General features: G+C 36.5%; 1 protein-coding gene across 1 annotated transcript in view; it reads right to left on the bottom strand.

Moving 5' to 3' along the window:
* The window catches only part of FAM177A1 (family with sequence similarity 177 member A1), a 58425-nt gene that overhangs the window by 10094 nt on the left and 30763 nt on the right, over window positions 1-17568 (bottom strand). The window contains exon 5 of the mRNA XM_074209512.1: window positions 13134-13231. Within this exon, the coding sequence (XP_074065613.1) occupies window positions 13134-13231 (98 nt within the window). The remainder of the gene's footprint in view (window positions 1-13133; window positions 13232-17568) is intronic.

The raw sequence follows: 17568 nt of genomic DNA, 5'->3' as shown, positions 1-17568 counted from the left end.
CAAATCTGAAAATTTGCTGAATGTTCATTTTTTTTTCCCATTCAGTATTATGCTTACTTTGTTGGGTATATTTCACCCCAATTCTTTTGCTTTTAGTGTTTCAAGTCTTTTCCTGTAGCTGCTGCTAGTAGGTCCTGTGCAATTCTAATTGTGGCTCTGACCTATTTAAATCATTTTTTTCTTACTGCTCTTAATATTTTCTCATTAGCCAAATTTCTTTAAAACTCTCAGTTTATATCTTTCCTCCTATCAGTTTTCTTCCAAGGACACCTTTCAGATGGTGATTGGTGAACTTTTTTCCCATTCTACTTTCCCCCTTTGTTCTAACACTTCAGGACAATTTTCTTTAATTATTTCTTATATTATTGCAGCATGATTCTTTTTTTTTGATCAAGCTAGTCTGATTATTCTTATGTTTTCTCTTCTTGATCTGTTTTTCAGATCGATCAATGCTTTTTCTTATGAGATGTTTCATGTTGTCTTCTATTTTTTCATTATTTTAATTTTCCCCCCTCAATTACATGCAAAGGTAGTTTTCAACATTCATCCATTTGCAAGTTTCTGAGTTCTACATTTTTCTGTCATCCTCCTTTTTCATCCCTCTCCCCATGGCAGTGAAGAATCTAATTAAAGTTGTACATATACTATCATGTTTAACATGTCGCAGTCCATTTATTCCTAATAATTAGGTGGTATTAGTTTCTCATTAATTTTTAGTTTATCTTTCCATGACCCTTTATTACATGTAATTTTTATTGTATCATGATCTGAAAAGGATGCACTTAAATTTTCTGCCTTTCTATATTTGACTCCAAAGTTTTTAAGCTCCAGAAGCAGAACTCTACTATCAAAATGAGCAAAAATTTTTTTTAAAAATCACCATACTGAGCTATCCCAGAAGAAGAAAGCAGTAACAAAATGTCTACATGTGAGGCTTCAAAGGTTGAAATGGTTATAGGATTTAAAGATAAAGTGTGATGCCATAGGCCAAATAAGAGAATAAGAAATATTATTTATGTCAGATCTATGGAGAGAAGATTATGACCAAAGAAGAGATAGAAAACAACACTATAAATTACAAAATGGATGATTTAAATTATATTAAATTGAAAGGCTTTTGCAGAAATGAGAAAATGAATAAAACCCTAAAAATAAATGGAAACTAGTGATGTCTTATTGAAAATCAAAATGCTGAAAATATAGAAGAAAATGTAAACAAACTCTTTGAAAAAACAACCAACCCAGAAAACAGATCCAGGTGAGTTAATTTACAAATTACTGTTTTACCTGAAAGCCTTTATCCCCCCCCAAAAAAGTCTGGAAATATCTTTCAATAAATTTTTGTGGAAAAACTGCCCTAAGATAGGTTAGGCAAAATAGTCCTTGAAAGAATTTACTGATCACCTCCAGAAAGAAATCCCAGAATAAAAACATTAATGATCTTATAGCCAAATCTCAGAATTCTCAGTTTAGGGGAAAATATTGCAAGCAACCAAAAGAAGCATTTTAATTATCAAAGGACCACAGTCAGGATACGTAAAAAGGACAAAAGTTAAAAAAAAAAAAAGAGGAAAAAAATGTTAGTCAATAACATTAAAGAATACGATTTTACAAGGGAAAGATAATACTTGTAACTCTTAAGAATTGTATTTCTCAAGAAGCATACTACAAGGGTATCAGTTTAGAATGATCATGAAAGTGATGAAGCTTTAACTAATAGTTTAGCTCACGAGAGTTGTATTTTTATTGGGACAGAAGGAGGGAATGTAAGAATATTAGAGGGTGTGGGTATAAATGGAACATGAATTGATTTTGTTGTTGTTTTTTATTTATTTAAGGTAGTAGGTTTAAGTGACTTGCCCAAGGTCACATAACTAGGCAATTATTAAATGTCTGAGGCTGGACTTAAATCAGGTACTCCTGATTCCAGGGCCTGTGCTCTACCCCACTGCACCACCCAGCTGCCCTTCATGAAGTGATTTTGCTTGATACTTTAGCTCATGAGTATTTCTATAGAGGATCCTTGGAAAGAAGGTAGGGTATAAATTGATTATAATTTGATGATGCTTATGGCTCTTGAGAACTGTATTTCTAATGTCACAGTTAAGGAGAGCGTACTTGGACAGAGGCTGTGGGTATGAAGTGATTACTATCAATCTTACTTTTTATTATAATCTTGTTTTTTTAAATTCTTATTCTTCTTATTTAAAAGTCTTTTTTGGGTTCCTTCATGAATTATTTTTGAGTAGGTAGCCATTTTTTAAAATTCAGTACATTCCTTTTAAGATGGACCAAGTCTTCTCTATTCCCAAAGTAACTCTCTATGATTGGGTTCTTTCTCCTTAGTCTTTTTTTTTTTTTAGTTTTTAGCAGCTTGTTATATTTACCTCTAGTCTTGAGATCTCTGTCTGAGCTTAGGAGCTTTGTCCTCATTCCAACCTCTGAATTCCCTTTTCCCCACTAAATCACAGCTGGGATGCCTCCAAAATACTGTGCTAGAAATGATATCCTCCAATAAACCTTCAGTTTTGGGGAGACCAGAGAAGGAAACTGTGGCTCACAGAGGTAGTAAGCAACATAGGTAGAATTTGCTCTTAAATCCAAACTCTCCCCAGTGTACCAATATACTCAAAGACAAAAGTGAAATTGTTCCTGTCCTCCAGTGCTTAAACTACAATTGAGGAAATACATACAACAGGCCAACTCCTGCCCTTTATCCAAAGACCAGAGAGAGAACACTGTACCCACCTAACTTCATTACCAAAGCTCCTCTCACTCATTGTCTGGAATCATTCCTGAATGTTAGCAACCACCCTAGTTTCTACTCTCCTAATCCCTGCTGAGGAGGAAACTCTCTAAACCTTGCTCTCCTTTTTGCTTTTACTCTCATAACCAGCTACTTCACTCCTATTGCACTGTCAACATATGTGAACTGCCCCTTCCATTTGGGACCTTTGGAACTCTCAAACTAAAATTAAGAAATTTCCTTTCATTTTTTATCTCCTTCATGCTCCTTCCATCTTCTGTATCTCATGGAAACCTGGCTTCCCCCCACCCACCATAATACTAAATTTTTGTCCTCTTCTAATAGCAAAAGCATCATTCAAACAACTCCCTCAATAGTTCCAGACAGGGAACTAGAATAATCTCTTTTCCCCATTGCCATTTTCAGACTCCCTTAACAATCATCAGTCTCTCCTCTCCTTTAAAATTCACTGTCCCAGGTTCTGTGCTAAGGTCTCCTGAGCTTCCCTCATAAACAATATGAAACAAACCTCTTAATGGAAGTCCTATCAACATTATATTCAATAGGGAGAGGCTAGAGGCATTCCCAATAAGATCAGGGGTGAAACAAGGGTTCCCATTATCACCACTACTATTCAATATTGTATTAGAAATGTTAGCTTCAGCAATTCAAGAAGAAAAAGAAATTGAAAGAATTAGAACTGGGAAGTAAGAGACAAAACTCTCACTCTGCAAATGACATGATGGTATACCTAGAGAATCCCAAGAAATCATCCAAAAAATTACTGGAAACAATTAGCAATTTTAGCAAAGTTGCAGGATATAAAATAAACCCTCATGAATCTTCAACTTTTCTATATGACCAGCAAGATACAGCAGGAAGAGCTAGAAAGAGAAATCCCATTCAAAGTAACCTCAGACAATATAAAATACCTGGGAGTCTATTTGCCAAGGCAGACTCAAACTTTTTGAAAACAATTATAAAACACTTCTCACACAAATTAAATCAAATTTAAATAACTGGGCAAACATCAATTGCTCTCATGGATAGGCAGAGCTAATATAATAAAAATTACAATTCTACCAAAACTAAACTACCTGTTTAGTACCCTACCAATCAAAATTCCAAAACATTACTTTAATGAGTTAGAAAAAGTTGTAAGTAAATTCATATGGAGAAATAAAAAGTCAAGAATTTCCAGGGATTTAATGAAAAAAAATGCAAAAGAAGGTGGCTTAGCCCTACCTGATCTAAAATTATATTATAAAGCATCAGTCATAAAAACTGTCTGGTATTGGGGCAGCTAGGTGGTACACTAGATAGAGCACCAGCCCTGGAGTCAGGAGTACCTGAGTTCAAATCAGACACTTAATAATTATCTAGCTGTGTGGCCTTGGGCAACCTACTTAACCCCACTGCCTTGCCAAAAAAAAAAAAAAAGAAAAAAAACAGCTGTCTGGTATTGGCTAAGAAATAGAATGGTGGATTAGTGCGATAGACATGCTGCAATAGCAGGAAAAGATTATAGTAATCTGCTGTTTGATAAACCCAAAGAGTCCAGCTATTGTGATAAAAACTCTCTCTTCGATAAAAACTGGGAAACTTGGGAAAATTGGAAGTTAGTATGGAAGAAACTTGGAATAGACCAACACCTCACACCCCATATCAAGATAAGATCAAAATGGATACAGGATCTAGATATAAAAAACAATAGTATAAGCTAGCTAGAAGATCAAGGAAGAGATGGAGAACATCATTAAAAACAAACTAGACAATTTTGATTACATTAAATTAAAAGGCTTTGGCACAGACAAAACCACTGAAACCAAGATCAAAAGAAATGTAGTAAACTGGGAAACAATTTTTACAACTAGTGTTTCTGAGGTCATCTCTAAAATATACAGAGAACTGAGTCAAATTTTTTTAAAAAAGACAAGCCATTCCCCAATAGATAAATGGTCAAAGGATATGCAAAAGCAATTTACAGATGAGGAAATCAAAGCAACCCATAACATATAAAAATTGCTCTAAATCACTAATTATTAGAAAATTGCAAAATAAAACATTAAAACATCTCTGAGGTACCACTTCACACCTCTCAGATTGGCCAATATGATTAGAACTAGAACAATGATCAATGTTGGAAAGGACTGGGAAATCTGGGACACTAATACATTGTTGGTCTTCACCCAACGATAGAGACAGAGAGATGGAGAGAGAGAGGAACAGATTGAGTGTTAAGAGAAAGGGACAGAGAGAGAGGGAGTGAAAGAGGGAGAGAGAGAGAGACAGAGGGTGAGGGCGAAATAGAGAGATTGTGAGAGAGCGACAGAGAGAGGGACACAGAGAGATGGAGAGACAGAGATGGAAGAAGGCAATAAAATGTGCATACCTTTGGATCCAGCAATACTACTACTGGCTCTATACCCTGAAGAGATTATGAAAAAAGGTAAAAACATCACCTGTACAAAAATGTTCATAGCAGCTCTGTTTGTAGTGGCAAAGAAATGGAAACTGAGGGAAAATCCATCAATTGGGGAATGGTTTAACAAACCGTGGTATATGTATGTGATGGAACACTATTATTCTATTAGAAATCAGGAGTGATAGGAATTCAGGGAAGCCTGAAAAGATTTGCATGAACTGATGCTGAGCGAGATGAGCAGAACCAGAAGAACACTGTACACCCTATCAGCAATGTGGGAGTGATGATCAACCTTAATGGACTTGCTTATACCAATAGGGCAGCAAGCAGGAGTGTCTGTGATAGAGAATGCCATCTGCATCCTGAGAAAGAATTGTGGAGTTTGAACAAAGAACAAGGACCTTTAATTTTTAAAAAAAATGTTGTCTTATTATGTAATTCTGCTATATCTCATACTATAGCTTTCTTAAGGATATGATTTCTCTCTCTCATCACATTCAACTTAGATCAATGCATACTATGGGAATGATGCAAAGACCAGCAAACTGCCTTCTGTTGGGGGTAGGGGGAGAGAAGTGAGATTGAGGGAAAAATAAAAAAAATTAATGTTTAAAAAAAATAAAATTCACTGTCCAAATTTATTGTACAATCCAGATTAGGGTTGCTGTTATATGTTGCTCCCCAAGACATTTTCTCTTCTTTTTCAATGGGTTTGGTGCTTAGTTCAGTCTCCCTTTTTCCACTGCATACTAAGTCCCTAATACTAAGTGACTCCTGTATCCAAAAGTATTCCACTTTCATGATAAATTCTTCTGACCATTATCACCTATTCATAACTGCTATGCCTTACTATTATTACACTTAATTTCATCCTTTCCTCCTGTTCTTTGCTAGGCCAAAATCCCCACTGACTAAATGTGTCCCTCTTCACAATGCTGACCTCTTAGTGACCAGTTCAACTAGAAGCTATTCTAGACTATGGAATCCCTTGCTCCCTTACCTTATACTTTGACAAACTTCAATCCACCACTCACCTCCTCTCCTCTTATTCATATGCTGCTAAAGTGTAAGATGTCACACAACTATTTAGAGTGGGTTCATTACAACTGTGTTCATCTTAACTAGATCCTCACTGTAGCAATTCTTTAACTCTTTAATTCTCTATCCCTCTATCTCTCTAACAGTTATTTCCAAATTTTGTATTCTTTTCTTGTGCCTTTCACAATGCTTCCTCAATTCTTCATTTCAACTGAGGAACTGAAATATTTCACAAAGTGGTGAAATTCAAGATATCTCTTTTCCTCTCTGCCTAATCTCATTTCCAATTTTCCTCCTTTAGTCTGATGAAGAGGAGATCCCTCTCATCAAGGTGAACCAATCCACACTGCTTTTTTCCTCCATTTCTTCCCATCTATCATTTTCTCCCCCTCCACTCTCTAATCTTCATTCTTTCCTTTATACTGAACTCTTTCCTTGCTACCTACAAATCCAGTCTCCTAATCCTTAAAAAGAAAAAACCCAGGACTAGTTCCCAATATTTCCTCTTTTTTTTTAACAGTCAAATTCTGAGAGAGAGAGAGAGAGAGAGAGAGATCTTAATTATTAAATTGCTTACTATAAATCTGGATTATGCTAAGTAAGCACTGCAGGGATACAGATCAAAGCAAGTAAGAGATTCTCTGTTCTCAAAAAGCTTACATTCAAAGAAGAGAAGACACGAAGGGTTAGGAGTTTGTTGGAGAGGGAAATGGCATGACCTTTAGGCCACCGTCTTAAGGGTAGAGTTCTAGAGGCAAGGAGATAGGCATCATGGGGATAGAGATGATGAAAGAACTTGGGTGACCAGAAGTGAATTGAAGGCCTGTCCTGGGCAAGGCAAAGTGAAAGTTAGGTCAGCAGGATTTTGATGGGAAAGAGGGGAATGATGGCTGGAATGGAAATGCCATGGTTTGGGGCAGCTAGGTGGTGCAGCGGATAAAGCACCGGCCCTGGAGTCAGAAGTACCTGAGTTCAGATCCAGCCTCAGACACTTAATAATTACCTAGCTGTGTGGCCTTGGGCAAGCCACTTAACCCCATATGCCTTGCAAAAACCTAAAAAAAAAAATGCCATAGTTTGGAATTGGTAATTGGTAGTTACCTTCAATTAGTGCTTCACATTCTTTTTTCATTCAATTCTAAATCATCTTATCATTCAAAACTGCTTTTCTAAAAGTTATCAATGAATTAATGACCTCTTAAATCCTCACCCTTCTTAAATGCTCTGCAGTATCATCATCCTCTTCTGGAGGAGAGCCTCTTTGGATTTTCATAGCATCAATTTCTCTATTGCTTTTTTTCCTACCTATCTAACTGCATTTTCTCAGTTTTTCTTTTCTAACTCAGCATTTATGTCATGCCCACTAAGGGTAGGTTATGTAGTGGTGTGTAGATAAATGTTTAACAATCAACTCTCAAAAGGGAGGGGCACATATAATTTTAAATTTAATCTGAATTATTTCCTCCACCACTCTCTTACTAGCCTTTACCTATTTCCCAAGTTCCAGCTGGCAGAATCTGGTTCCTACTTTTACCTCAATGCTATGTCCAGGTCATTTTCTCTTTTCTCTCTATATTCTCTTTTTTTGGTTATGTCATCAGCTCCAATTAATCATTTCTGTGGAGATGATCCTGAATTATGTCTCAATTCCTGTCCTACATTTAAATTTATTTTCTTACACTCAGGGGTCTCTCTAGAAACTCAGGTTCCACTCTGCATCCTGAGCACAAGTGGCAACATGAGTCCTTACCCTGGATCATTAAAGTCCATGCAATATAATTTTACCTTCATTCTGAACTTCATATGGGCTCTTCCTAAATACTTCATTGATTATAGGCAGCTAGATGTCACAGTGGGGGTTCAAATCCCACACCACACACTTGACACTTACTAGCTGTAAGACCCTATTATATTGCATCTAGGGGCCTTGTCCAATTGTCCTGAAGCATAAATCAAGATTGCTCTGGAGGAGGAAGTGAGTCTTATGACTTAGCATAGCAGCCCCTCATTCAAATCCAATTCATGTACTTGCCATGGCATCACCTTCCTGATGACTTTTTTCAAGAATGAAGAACAAACATCATTTCAATGATTCCCTTGGCCAACTCCTGTGGTCACAAATTTCCTGAACTGGAATGGAATATCTTATAATGCCCCTTGTAGCAAGCCTGCTCTACCAAATCAGGCAACAGACTTCTTACCTTTGATCACAGTAATGGCATCTATTCAATTTCAGAATTAGAGTGAGAATCCCAAAAGAGCCTCTCTAAGGCTAAACTCCCTTGCTTAAAGGTACCATATTCACCCAGTTCTATTCTCTCAGACTGGGATTCATTCACCTGTTATCCTTACCTTTGCCACGGAATCTACAGGACAGTTCTTCTTATGTAACTCAACTCTATATCACTTCCCTCTCTTCTGGGAAGGCCTCTTTGCTTTTGTGTACACTATATCCTATTCCCTATTTCCAGGGAACCCTGCACTAAATTTTCTCTCTGGTTAAGACTGTCCCTACTCCAGCAGCAAAGGCTTGCTTTCCAACCCAATGTAGTCTTGTTAACATCCACTGGATTCCTGACTGGTGCCACAGTCACCTTTGGCATACAATGCCTATCAGTTGGGAACCTCTCAACAGAATTAGCCATTGACCTAAAACATACAGGGAAGCTTGTTACAAGACTATATGCAGATTGATTCACTTGCTCTCATAAAACTGATGGGTGCCGGACACCCTAATAGCTAAAAGTGGGAGAGCCTGCATCATCATTGTGAATGTTGCTTCTGTGTCAACAAAATTCTTACACATAGAGGAAGACCTTAGTGCTCTAAACAGACAAAAGGAAGATTTATGGAATGGGGTCAAAACATTCTAAAGGAAGTTTCCTTTCACCTTCCTTTGACCAACTCTCCTGGTTGCCTGCAGACCTTGGCAACTTTCTCTAATCTGCCCTTTCTGCTCTGATATTTCTCTCCTTTATTTGTCTTACCCATCTACCTTGGCATTTGCCTTGGAACTCACTTATTTGGGGTTTTTTAGATTTTTCAAGGCAATGGGGTTAAGTGGCTTGCCCAAGGCCACATGGCTAGGTAATTATTAAGTCTCTAAGGTAGGATTTGAACCTAGGTAATCCTGACTCCAAGGCCAGTGCTCTATTCACTGTGCCACCTAGCCGCCCTCACTTATTTATTCATAAAATCAAAATCAGGTTTCAAAATCCGTATTATGGGCCTACTGAACAAAAGGAGGGAATGTGAAAAGAATTTTAATTATCATATTGATTGATATGTGAAATGAATTTACTAGTAATAATTTATTTTCTAGATATCCCTTTCACAGGCAGCCTCTTGCCTGGTAATCAGCGAGAACAAAGAATCCAGAAGCCATTCATTAAATCCTGACAAGTCTGCATTCTTTTGCTGACTTGTACTTGCCTGTGTTAATAAAAATATTCTGATTCCATCATAAAGTTTACATATAACACAAACTAATAATAATTGGCATTAAAATAACACTTTAGGGTTTGAAAATGACCTTGCATATATTAATTTATTTAAGATTCACAACAATCTGGGGCAGTTAGCTGACAGTGAATAGAGCACCAGCCCTGGACTCAGGAGGACCTGAGTTCAAATCTGGAGTCAGACACCTAAACAATTATCTAGCTGTATGACCTTCTACAAGTCACTTAACTCCATTGCCTTGTAAAAAAAAAAAAGATTTGCCACAATCCTGAGAGATAAATATATTCATATTGAGTGGAATATTCCCTCTTAAGAGTTAATATTTCTAGTGAAGTCCTCTCAGGATTAAAAATCATTAAAACAAAGACAGACTATTCTTAGTCTGTCTTAGACTATTCTTAGAAGAAAGAGGGAGAGAGGCCTTGCAATCCCAGTCAGACACCCTCCTGATTCTGTTAGGGAGGGAAACAGTGGACTAATTCCAGGAAAACCTTGAATTCCCAGTCAGACACCCTCCTGATTCTGTTAGAGAGGGAAATAGTGGAATACTTCCAGAGAAGAGACCTTGAAGTTTTAGTTAGCCACCTATTTGATGACAGACTGGGAGAACAGTAAACTGCCTTCTCTCTCTCTCTCTCTCTCTCTCTCTCTCTCTCTCTCAGGCCACACAGCTAGGTAATTATTAAATGTCTGAGGCTGGATTTGAACTCAGGTACTCCTGACTCCAGGGCTGGTGCTCTATCCACTGAGCCACCTAGCCGCCCTGAGACTGCCTTCTCTTATTTGATGATAAGTACTAAGAAGATCTTGCATACTCAGATTAATTCATTTAGATAGACAACAAAAGGTCATTAGAAATCTTCTGATACCCTCACCATCTGGATGGTGAAGTAATATTCTAGGAAAACATTTTGTTCTTCTCTTTGTTACTGGGTAGATTTTTCGCATAAAGATTGTAACTCCGAAAATTTTAACCAATCAGGTTGGAAGAGAGGGAACTGGGTGGGGGTGGGGGGGAATTGGGCTAGGCCATATAATCTTGCTTGACTGTCACCTCGCAGCAGCTCCTTGATCTTGTGAGAACTGGAGTGTGTCCTTTTCTTGAGAAAAGCCAAAATAAACTTTCTTTTTTTTGCTCAGAGGAGTCTCTATTTTTTTTAAGTGAATTTTTATCCCACAGAATATCCCCATTTTTTCAGATAAAGAAAATGAGCTTCAAGAGAAGTCAATCAACAAAACACTTACCATATTCCAGGAAACATAATAGGTACTAATGATAAAAATACCTCTAAAATAGCTTACATTTCATCAGAGGAGACAATTTATATGCATAATACTAAAAACAATATAAATAAAAAGTAACTGAGCAGACATTATCAGGTTGGGAATGTGGATCAGAAAAGGCTTCATGTATAAGATGACAGTAAAATGGAATTTGAAACAAACAAGGGGATGCAAAAAGCAGAAGTGAGGAAAGAGTGAATTCCAAGGGGTGGCTAGGTGGCACAGTGGATAGAGCACCAGCCCTGGAGTCAGGAGTACCTGGGTTCAAATCCGGTCTCAGATACTTAATAATTACCTAGCTGTGTGGCCTTGGGCAAGCCACTTAACCCCATTTCCCTTGCAAAAATCTAAAAAAAAAAGAAATATGAGTGAATTCCAGGTATAAGGGGATTAGGGGGACAGTCAGCACAAAGTATGAATAGCAAGAAATGAATAACCAATAGCAAGAAAAGTATAATGTGTGGTATGTGGTAAGGTCAAATGACTTGTGTCTGGTTACATCAAAGGCAGAATTCAAAGTCATGTCTTTGACTTCAATACCAATGTTCTCTGAAGCAGGGAAAACTCTGAGTAGAGAGAAATATTGTTAAGATTCCTCCCAACCCTGTTTTCCTGTTTTAAGAAACAAATGTAATCCTTCCTTTCTCTGTATTGTTCCTATAAGCAAACCCCCTATATACTGTTAAGATAGTTATAGTCTGCAATGTAATCTTTTTAAAAAAATTTTATTTTAGGCAATGGGGTTAAGTGACTTGCCCAAGGTCACACTGCTAGGCAATTATTAAGTGTCTGAGGTCAAATCTGAACTCAGGGCCTCCTGACTACAGGACGAGTGCACCATCTAGCTGCCCCAACAATCTTATTTAAACTACCATCTCCAAGTTATCTCACCAGGTTTTCCTAATTATTCATCATAAATACCTTTGTGTAAACAGGCTGATGCCTTTAGCTAAGGTTTATAAATTCTTAAATTCTTATAATCTATGACCTCTAGCTACTATGTACAGGAACATGATCTTATGTCATGCAATAACTCACTAACTCACTCCTTAGTCCCTCCTAGTGCCCTAACCCCTCTCCTAACTCCTCCCTGCATGGGAGGTAGGCTACATTTCCTATAAGAATTCTGCACACCTTCTCCTAATTGCTGAATTTAGCTGACTTCAGCTAATCAGCTGTTACTTAGTTGTATTTCTCTCCCCTTCACCTATCCTCATACTTAGCTGGTCTTTTTGCTCTCACCAACCCAGTTTTGTAGCAGTTTCTTCTTTGCTTAAACTTACCATCTTCTTCACTTTTTTCCCCTTTAGATTTTTCAAGGCAATGGGGTTAAGTGGCTTGCCCAAGGCCACACGGCTAGGTAATTATTAAGTGTGTGAGGTTGGATTTGAACCCAGGTACTCCTGACTGCAAGGCCAGTGCTCCATTCACTGCGCCACCTAGCAGCTCCGAAACTTACCATCTTCTTAAAATTCACCTTCTTTACCTGCTAAAGAACTTAACTTGCAAACTTTTTTGCAGGATTCTGGAGTAATTTTATTAAAATTAAAATTTAAGCCTTTTCTTACCCTCCTGAGGCAGAGAGCCTGATGATTTCCCCACTTAAAAGACTCAGAGCTATCTAGGATCTCCCTAACTGCCAGCTGATCTCAGAATTGGTTACACTATGTCATGCTGCTGCCTTATATGTATATCAGAGAAAGGTAAACTTTAGAACATTCAAAGCCTGGCAGCTTTAGATAAACATTCTGTAAATTCCTATGATGTCTATATAAATCACAGAATAGAGTCTGAATTCTTTGGAGCAGAGGTGTCCAATTTTTAGGTCTTCCAAGCCTCATTGCCCAACAAAAACCTGTCAAGAGCCACATTCAGAATTCAATACCCATTCATGAATACAATGCAACTCATACCCCCAACCAGTACAACAGCAAATATGAAAATAACAAAACTTGCCACTTGGTCTGCTACAATGCTTCTCTTCTCCCCCCCCAACTTTGGACACACCTGGTTTAGAGTGAAATTTTGATCAAAGCATGACAATCTAGGTCTGAAAGAGAATTTAACAATGCTAGGATAAAATTCCTAGAGCAAATGAAATGCCTTTTAAATAAAATATAACCTAAAAATTTATGTCCATATTCAAGTAAAAAATGTAAATAGTAAAGAGAAACATACCTCTTTCTTCATCCGGTAATATTCATCTATGGCATATTGATATTTTGGTGTGCTGATACCCAGAAGTGATGCAATCTTCTCTCCAAAAAAGTCGCACACTGAGGGTACAAAGTTAAAACAATAGAGAATTCTGAATAAAAATGTGAACTTCCAGCATTTAATTTTTAATTCAACAAATACTTATATAATGTGCACAGAATAGTAAATTAGGTAGGAAGGGAAATGAAAAGATTAAACAGGACAACTCTACTCATGTGGAATTTATTTTCTAGTATGAATTACCTTAAACATGCTAAGTGAAAGAGGTGGCATTTGAGTTTTTATTTAGAGAATGAGTAGGGATTCAGTAGGTAGAGGGAGGGGAAGGCATACTAAATAGGAGAAATGCAATAATCAAAGGTACCAACATGGGTAAATGCTGATGTTCTAGGGACAGCTAGCAATCCATTTTGACTGCAGTGTTCCTTATACAGTTTTGAAGCAGAGAAAATTTGTTTGGCAGCAGTGTGCAGGATTGGTGGAATGAAGAGAGTAGAGGCAGGAAATTATGTTAAGAGGTTATTGCTATAGTCCAGTGGTTGGTAATAAGGACCAATTAGACACTAGGCTACTTTCAGCTCAAAAACGGGAGAAAATGAGGATTAAATCTTTAGAACTTTCTACTGAGAAATGAGAGGTGGTAGAAGAATCAAAAGAAGAGTTCTGATCACTGGAGACCAAATGGCACCATTGATTAAGAAAGAAGAATTGGTTTAAGGTATGCTGAAGTTGGGGTATGTTAATAGGACTTCCAAGGAGCCATGTTCTATAGAGTTGGAAATGTAAATCTCCATGAATTTTGGGTGAGAGGTTACTGCCAGATATTTAGGAGTCATCTGCATGAAAAGGAGGCTACATGAACTCATAAGAATGTATGAGATTACTAAGGGAAAGAACTATAGTAAGAGTTTAGAAAATGGACAAGAATAGAACCTTGGAGAAATCTCACATTAAATAGGAGCAAAGGGGCTGAAGAATCAGTGAAAGAAAAAGAAGTAACAGATGGGGAAATAGTAATAGATCTAGAAGAATGTGTTATCTTGGACATCAAGGGAATAGGCAAAATACAAAAGGAAGGGGAGTCATCAGTTGTTAAATACTTCAGAAAAATCAAAGATATTTCAAAACTATCACTTGTCTAACCTTAATCTTGATTTAAATGTAATATCAAAGAAATTTAATAGCTAATGAGCAAGTATAAAGAGAAATACAGGAAGAAACAGTCAAATAATAATATGAGCAGTAGGATAAAAATCCAACAAAAAAAAGTAGGCTTATAAATGGAATGCCATGTAGATATTAAGAGTCCATTAGATGGGGCAGCTAGGTGGCACAGTGGATGGAGCACCAGCCCTGGAGTCAAGAGGACAAGAGTTCAAATCCAGCCTCAGACACTTAATAATTACCTATCACTTAACACTACTACCTTGCAAAAACCAAAAAAAAAGTATATTATAGTCCTTTATCAATTCAATATAGTCAATTAAAAATACAATAAAACAAGCACTTATTAAATACATATAATGTGCAAGACTTGGAATAAAAAACAAAATAAGACCATCTCTATCTTCAAATGACTTTACATTAATGGACCTTTGGTGGGGAGGGACAAAGCAATACAAAATAATTAGGAGGTCCTGGGGAACACAAATAGCCAGATTAAGTCTCTAGTATATTTAGAACCTATGAGGAAAAAGTTCTAGGCATAGGAACCAGTTCATATTCCAGGATTAAAGACAGACTTCTATCACAGGGAATTGTAAGGAGACCAGGATGGTTAAAATGCATATTGCTTGGAGGAGATATTGCTTTTTCAAAAAAAAAAAGTTTGGAAAAGAAAGCTGGAGTCAGACTGTGAAGGGTTTTAAAAGCCACAGTGTATTTTTTTTTTTAATTTTACTATTGTGGAAATGGAAATCACTGAAGATTCTTAGGGAGGAGCAGATATTGGGAATGCCAGTTGGCCACTGGGTTGATCATGGACTAAAGAGAAGAGAGCTCAGAATCTGAGAAACCAATCAATATATAAACATATATTAATTGCCTACTTTGTGCCAAATTTTTGGCTAGAAATACAAATACAAAAGTGAAATAGTCACTGTCCTCAAAAAACTTTACATTCTACAGGACCAAATAGAAGGAATACTCTAGTTGAGATCAAAAAACAGAAAAATATATCAGCAAGTCAGGCTAGATTAGCAAAAAACCAAGTAATACAGAGTAGAAGCCTAGTAATGCCTCAATTTTTTTTTTTTAGTTTTATTTATTCAAGGCAATGGGGTTAAGAGTGTCTTGCCCAAGGTCACATAGCTGGGCAATCATTAAGTGTCTGAGGCTGGATTTGAACTCAACTGCAGGGCCAGTGCTCCATCCACTGAGTCACTGAGTTGTCCCCCAAATGCCTAAATTTTTATAAAAAGATTGATGGGGGGGGGGCAGCTAAGTTGCACAGTGGATAGAGCACCAGCCCTAAAGATAGGAGGACCTGATTTCAAATCCTGTCTCAGACACTTAGTACTTACTAAGCTGTGTGACCTTGGGCAACTCACTTAACTATTACCTTGCAAAACAACAAAAAAACCCTGATTTTTCAATAAGAACTTTTAGTATAACAGAAAAGCAGAATAGCAGAAATTAAATTTAGATAAATCACACAACTTGCCACAGTAAATATTAAAATGATTATATGACCTAAGTGTAATGCATCATACCATAAAAACATTAGTAGAGAAAACAATCATGTAATTTTCATACTATTGCTTGGAGTAGAATTCTTTTTTTTTTTTTTTTTTAGATTTTTCAAGGCCACATGGCTAGGTAATTATTAAGTATCTGAAGTCAGATTTGAACCCAGGTACTCCTGACTCCGAGGTTGGTGCTCTATTCACTGCGCCACCTAGCCACCCCTTGGAGTAGAATTCTTAACCCAATTAAGGATAGAAGAGATCATAAAATTTGTAAAATATATAATTTTTGGCTACAAAAAAACTAAAAAAGGTTTTGGGCAAATAAAGATGGAATTAGAAGAGAAATAAAAAAATAGAAAAAATATTTGTAATCAAATACATTTGAAGAAACTGATATCTAAATTATATAGAAAATGAAGAACACATATCAAGAAATATTCCCCAATAGTGGTTAAAGGATATAAAGTTTTCAAAATAACTGAAAACTATAAATATCTACAGGAAAACATGTTATAAATCACTAATAGTAAGGTAAAGGTAAACTAAAACAACTCTGAAATCATGATGCAAATTGGCAAATATGTCCAAAAATGGCAATAGTCACTTATGTAAGGGCTATAGGAAGTAAGGAGTACAAATGTATACCCTAACTGGGTGGTAATAAGGACCTATACTAGATAGATCTGTCTTAAATAGTCTAAACATTCTAGACAACAATTTGAAATTATCCACTATTCTATTGGGGAAATGTCCCAAAGAAATAAAAAACAGAAAAAAAGATTATTAATACATATCAAAATATTAATAGTGGCACTCTGTGGTAACAAAGAACTGGATAAAAAGTGGGAAATTACTGGAAAGGTATGAGATAATAAATGATATGGAACATCATTATGCAGTAAGAAAATAAATAATATGAATTCAGAGAAACAGGTTTTTTTAAATCACAAAGTAAAACAGGCAATATCAAGAAAGTGATATTTGGCATAATTATAATTGCAAGAATAAAATAAATCAAATATCAGCAAATCAAACTGAACTCTCACTAACTAAAAATTCAATGAGGATATCTCAGAGACTCAGATAATGAAAAAGGTCCCTCAGTCCTCCATTAAGGCAGAGAGATAGGAAGTTACTAAGACATAATGTATAAACTTTTAGATGATCACTATATTCGCTGTGTTTGCTTAATTGTCTTTTTTGTCACAAAAAAGGGTTCACAGATGATGTTAAGACATGGAGCCACAATAAAACATTCCAATGAATACAATAAAGATCTGCATGAGGGTAGTGGCCATTTGAGTTGAGAAAAACTGTAGGCAAAGCATTAACTGTGACAGCTAATTAGATGGAGAAAAGTGTGGAAGTCTGATTAATAATGCCAAGGATGTGAAGGTGAGTAATTAGAAGAAAACAAGAGAATGTAGAAAGGGTCTAGAGAAGTAGGGAATATACTGATTTTGAGACTTTCTAGGAAGAGATGTCAATTAATCAACAAACATTTATTTAGTACCTACTATGTTCAAAACATAGGAGATTCAAAGACAGAATGAAAGGGAATAATTGACAATTGCTGATTGTCTGGAATTTAGGAGAGAGATCAAAACTGAATTCATGAGTTAATATGATCGGCAAAAGGTAGAGTTTGGAAAGAGAGTCCTAAGCAGAGTCTGATTTCTGCTATAAATACCTGAAATTAAGGCACAGAC

Source organism: Macrotis lagotis, chromosome 1 (genome assembly GCF_037893015.1).
Source record: "Macrotis lagotis isolate mMagLag1 chromosome 1, bilby.v1.9.chrom.fasta, whole genome shotgun sequence".
Classification (NCBI taxonomy): domain Eukaryota; kingdom Metazoa; phylum Chordata; class Mammalia; order Peramelemorphia; family Peramelidae; genus Macrotis; species Macrotis lagotis.
This window is presented reverse-complemented; position numbering and strand designations above follow the sequence as displayed.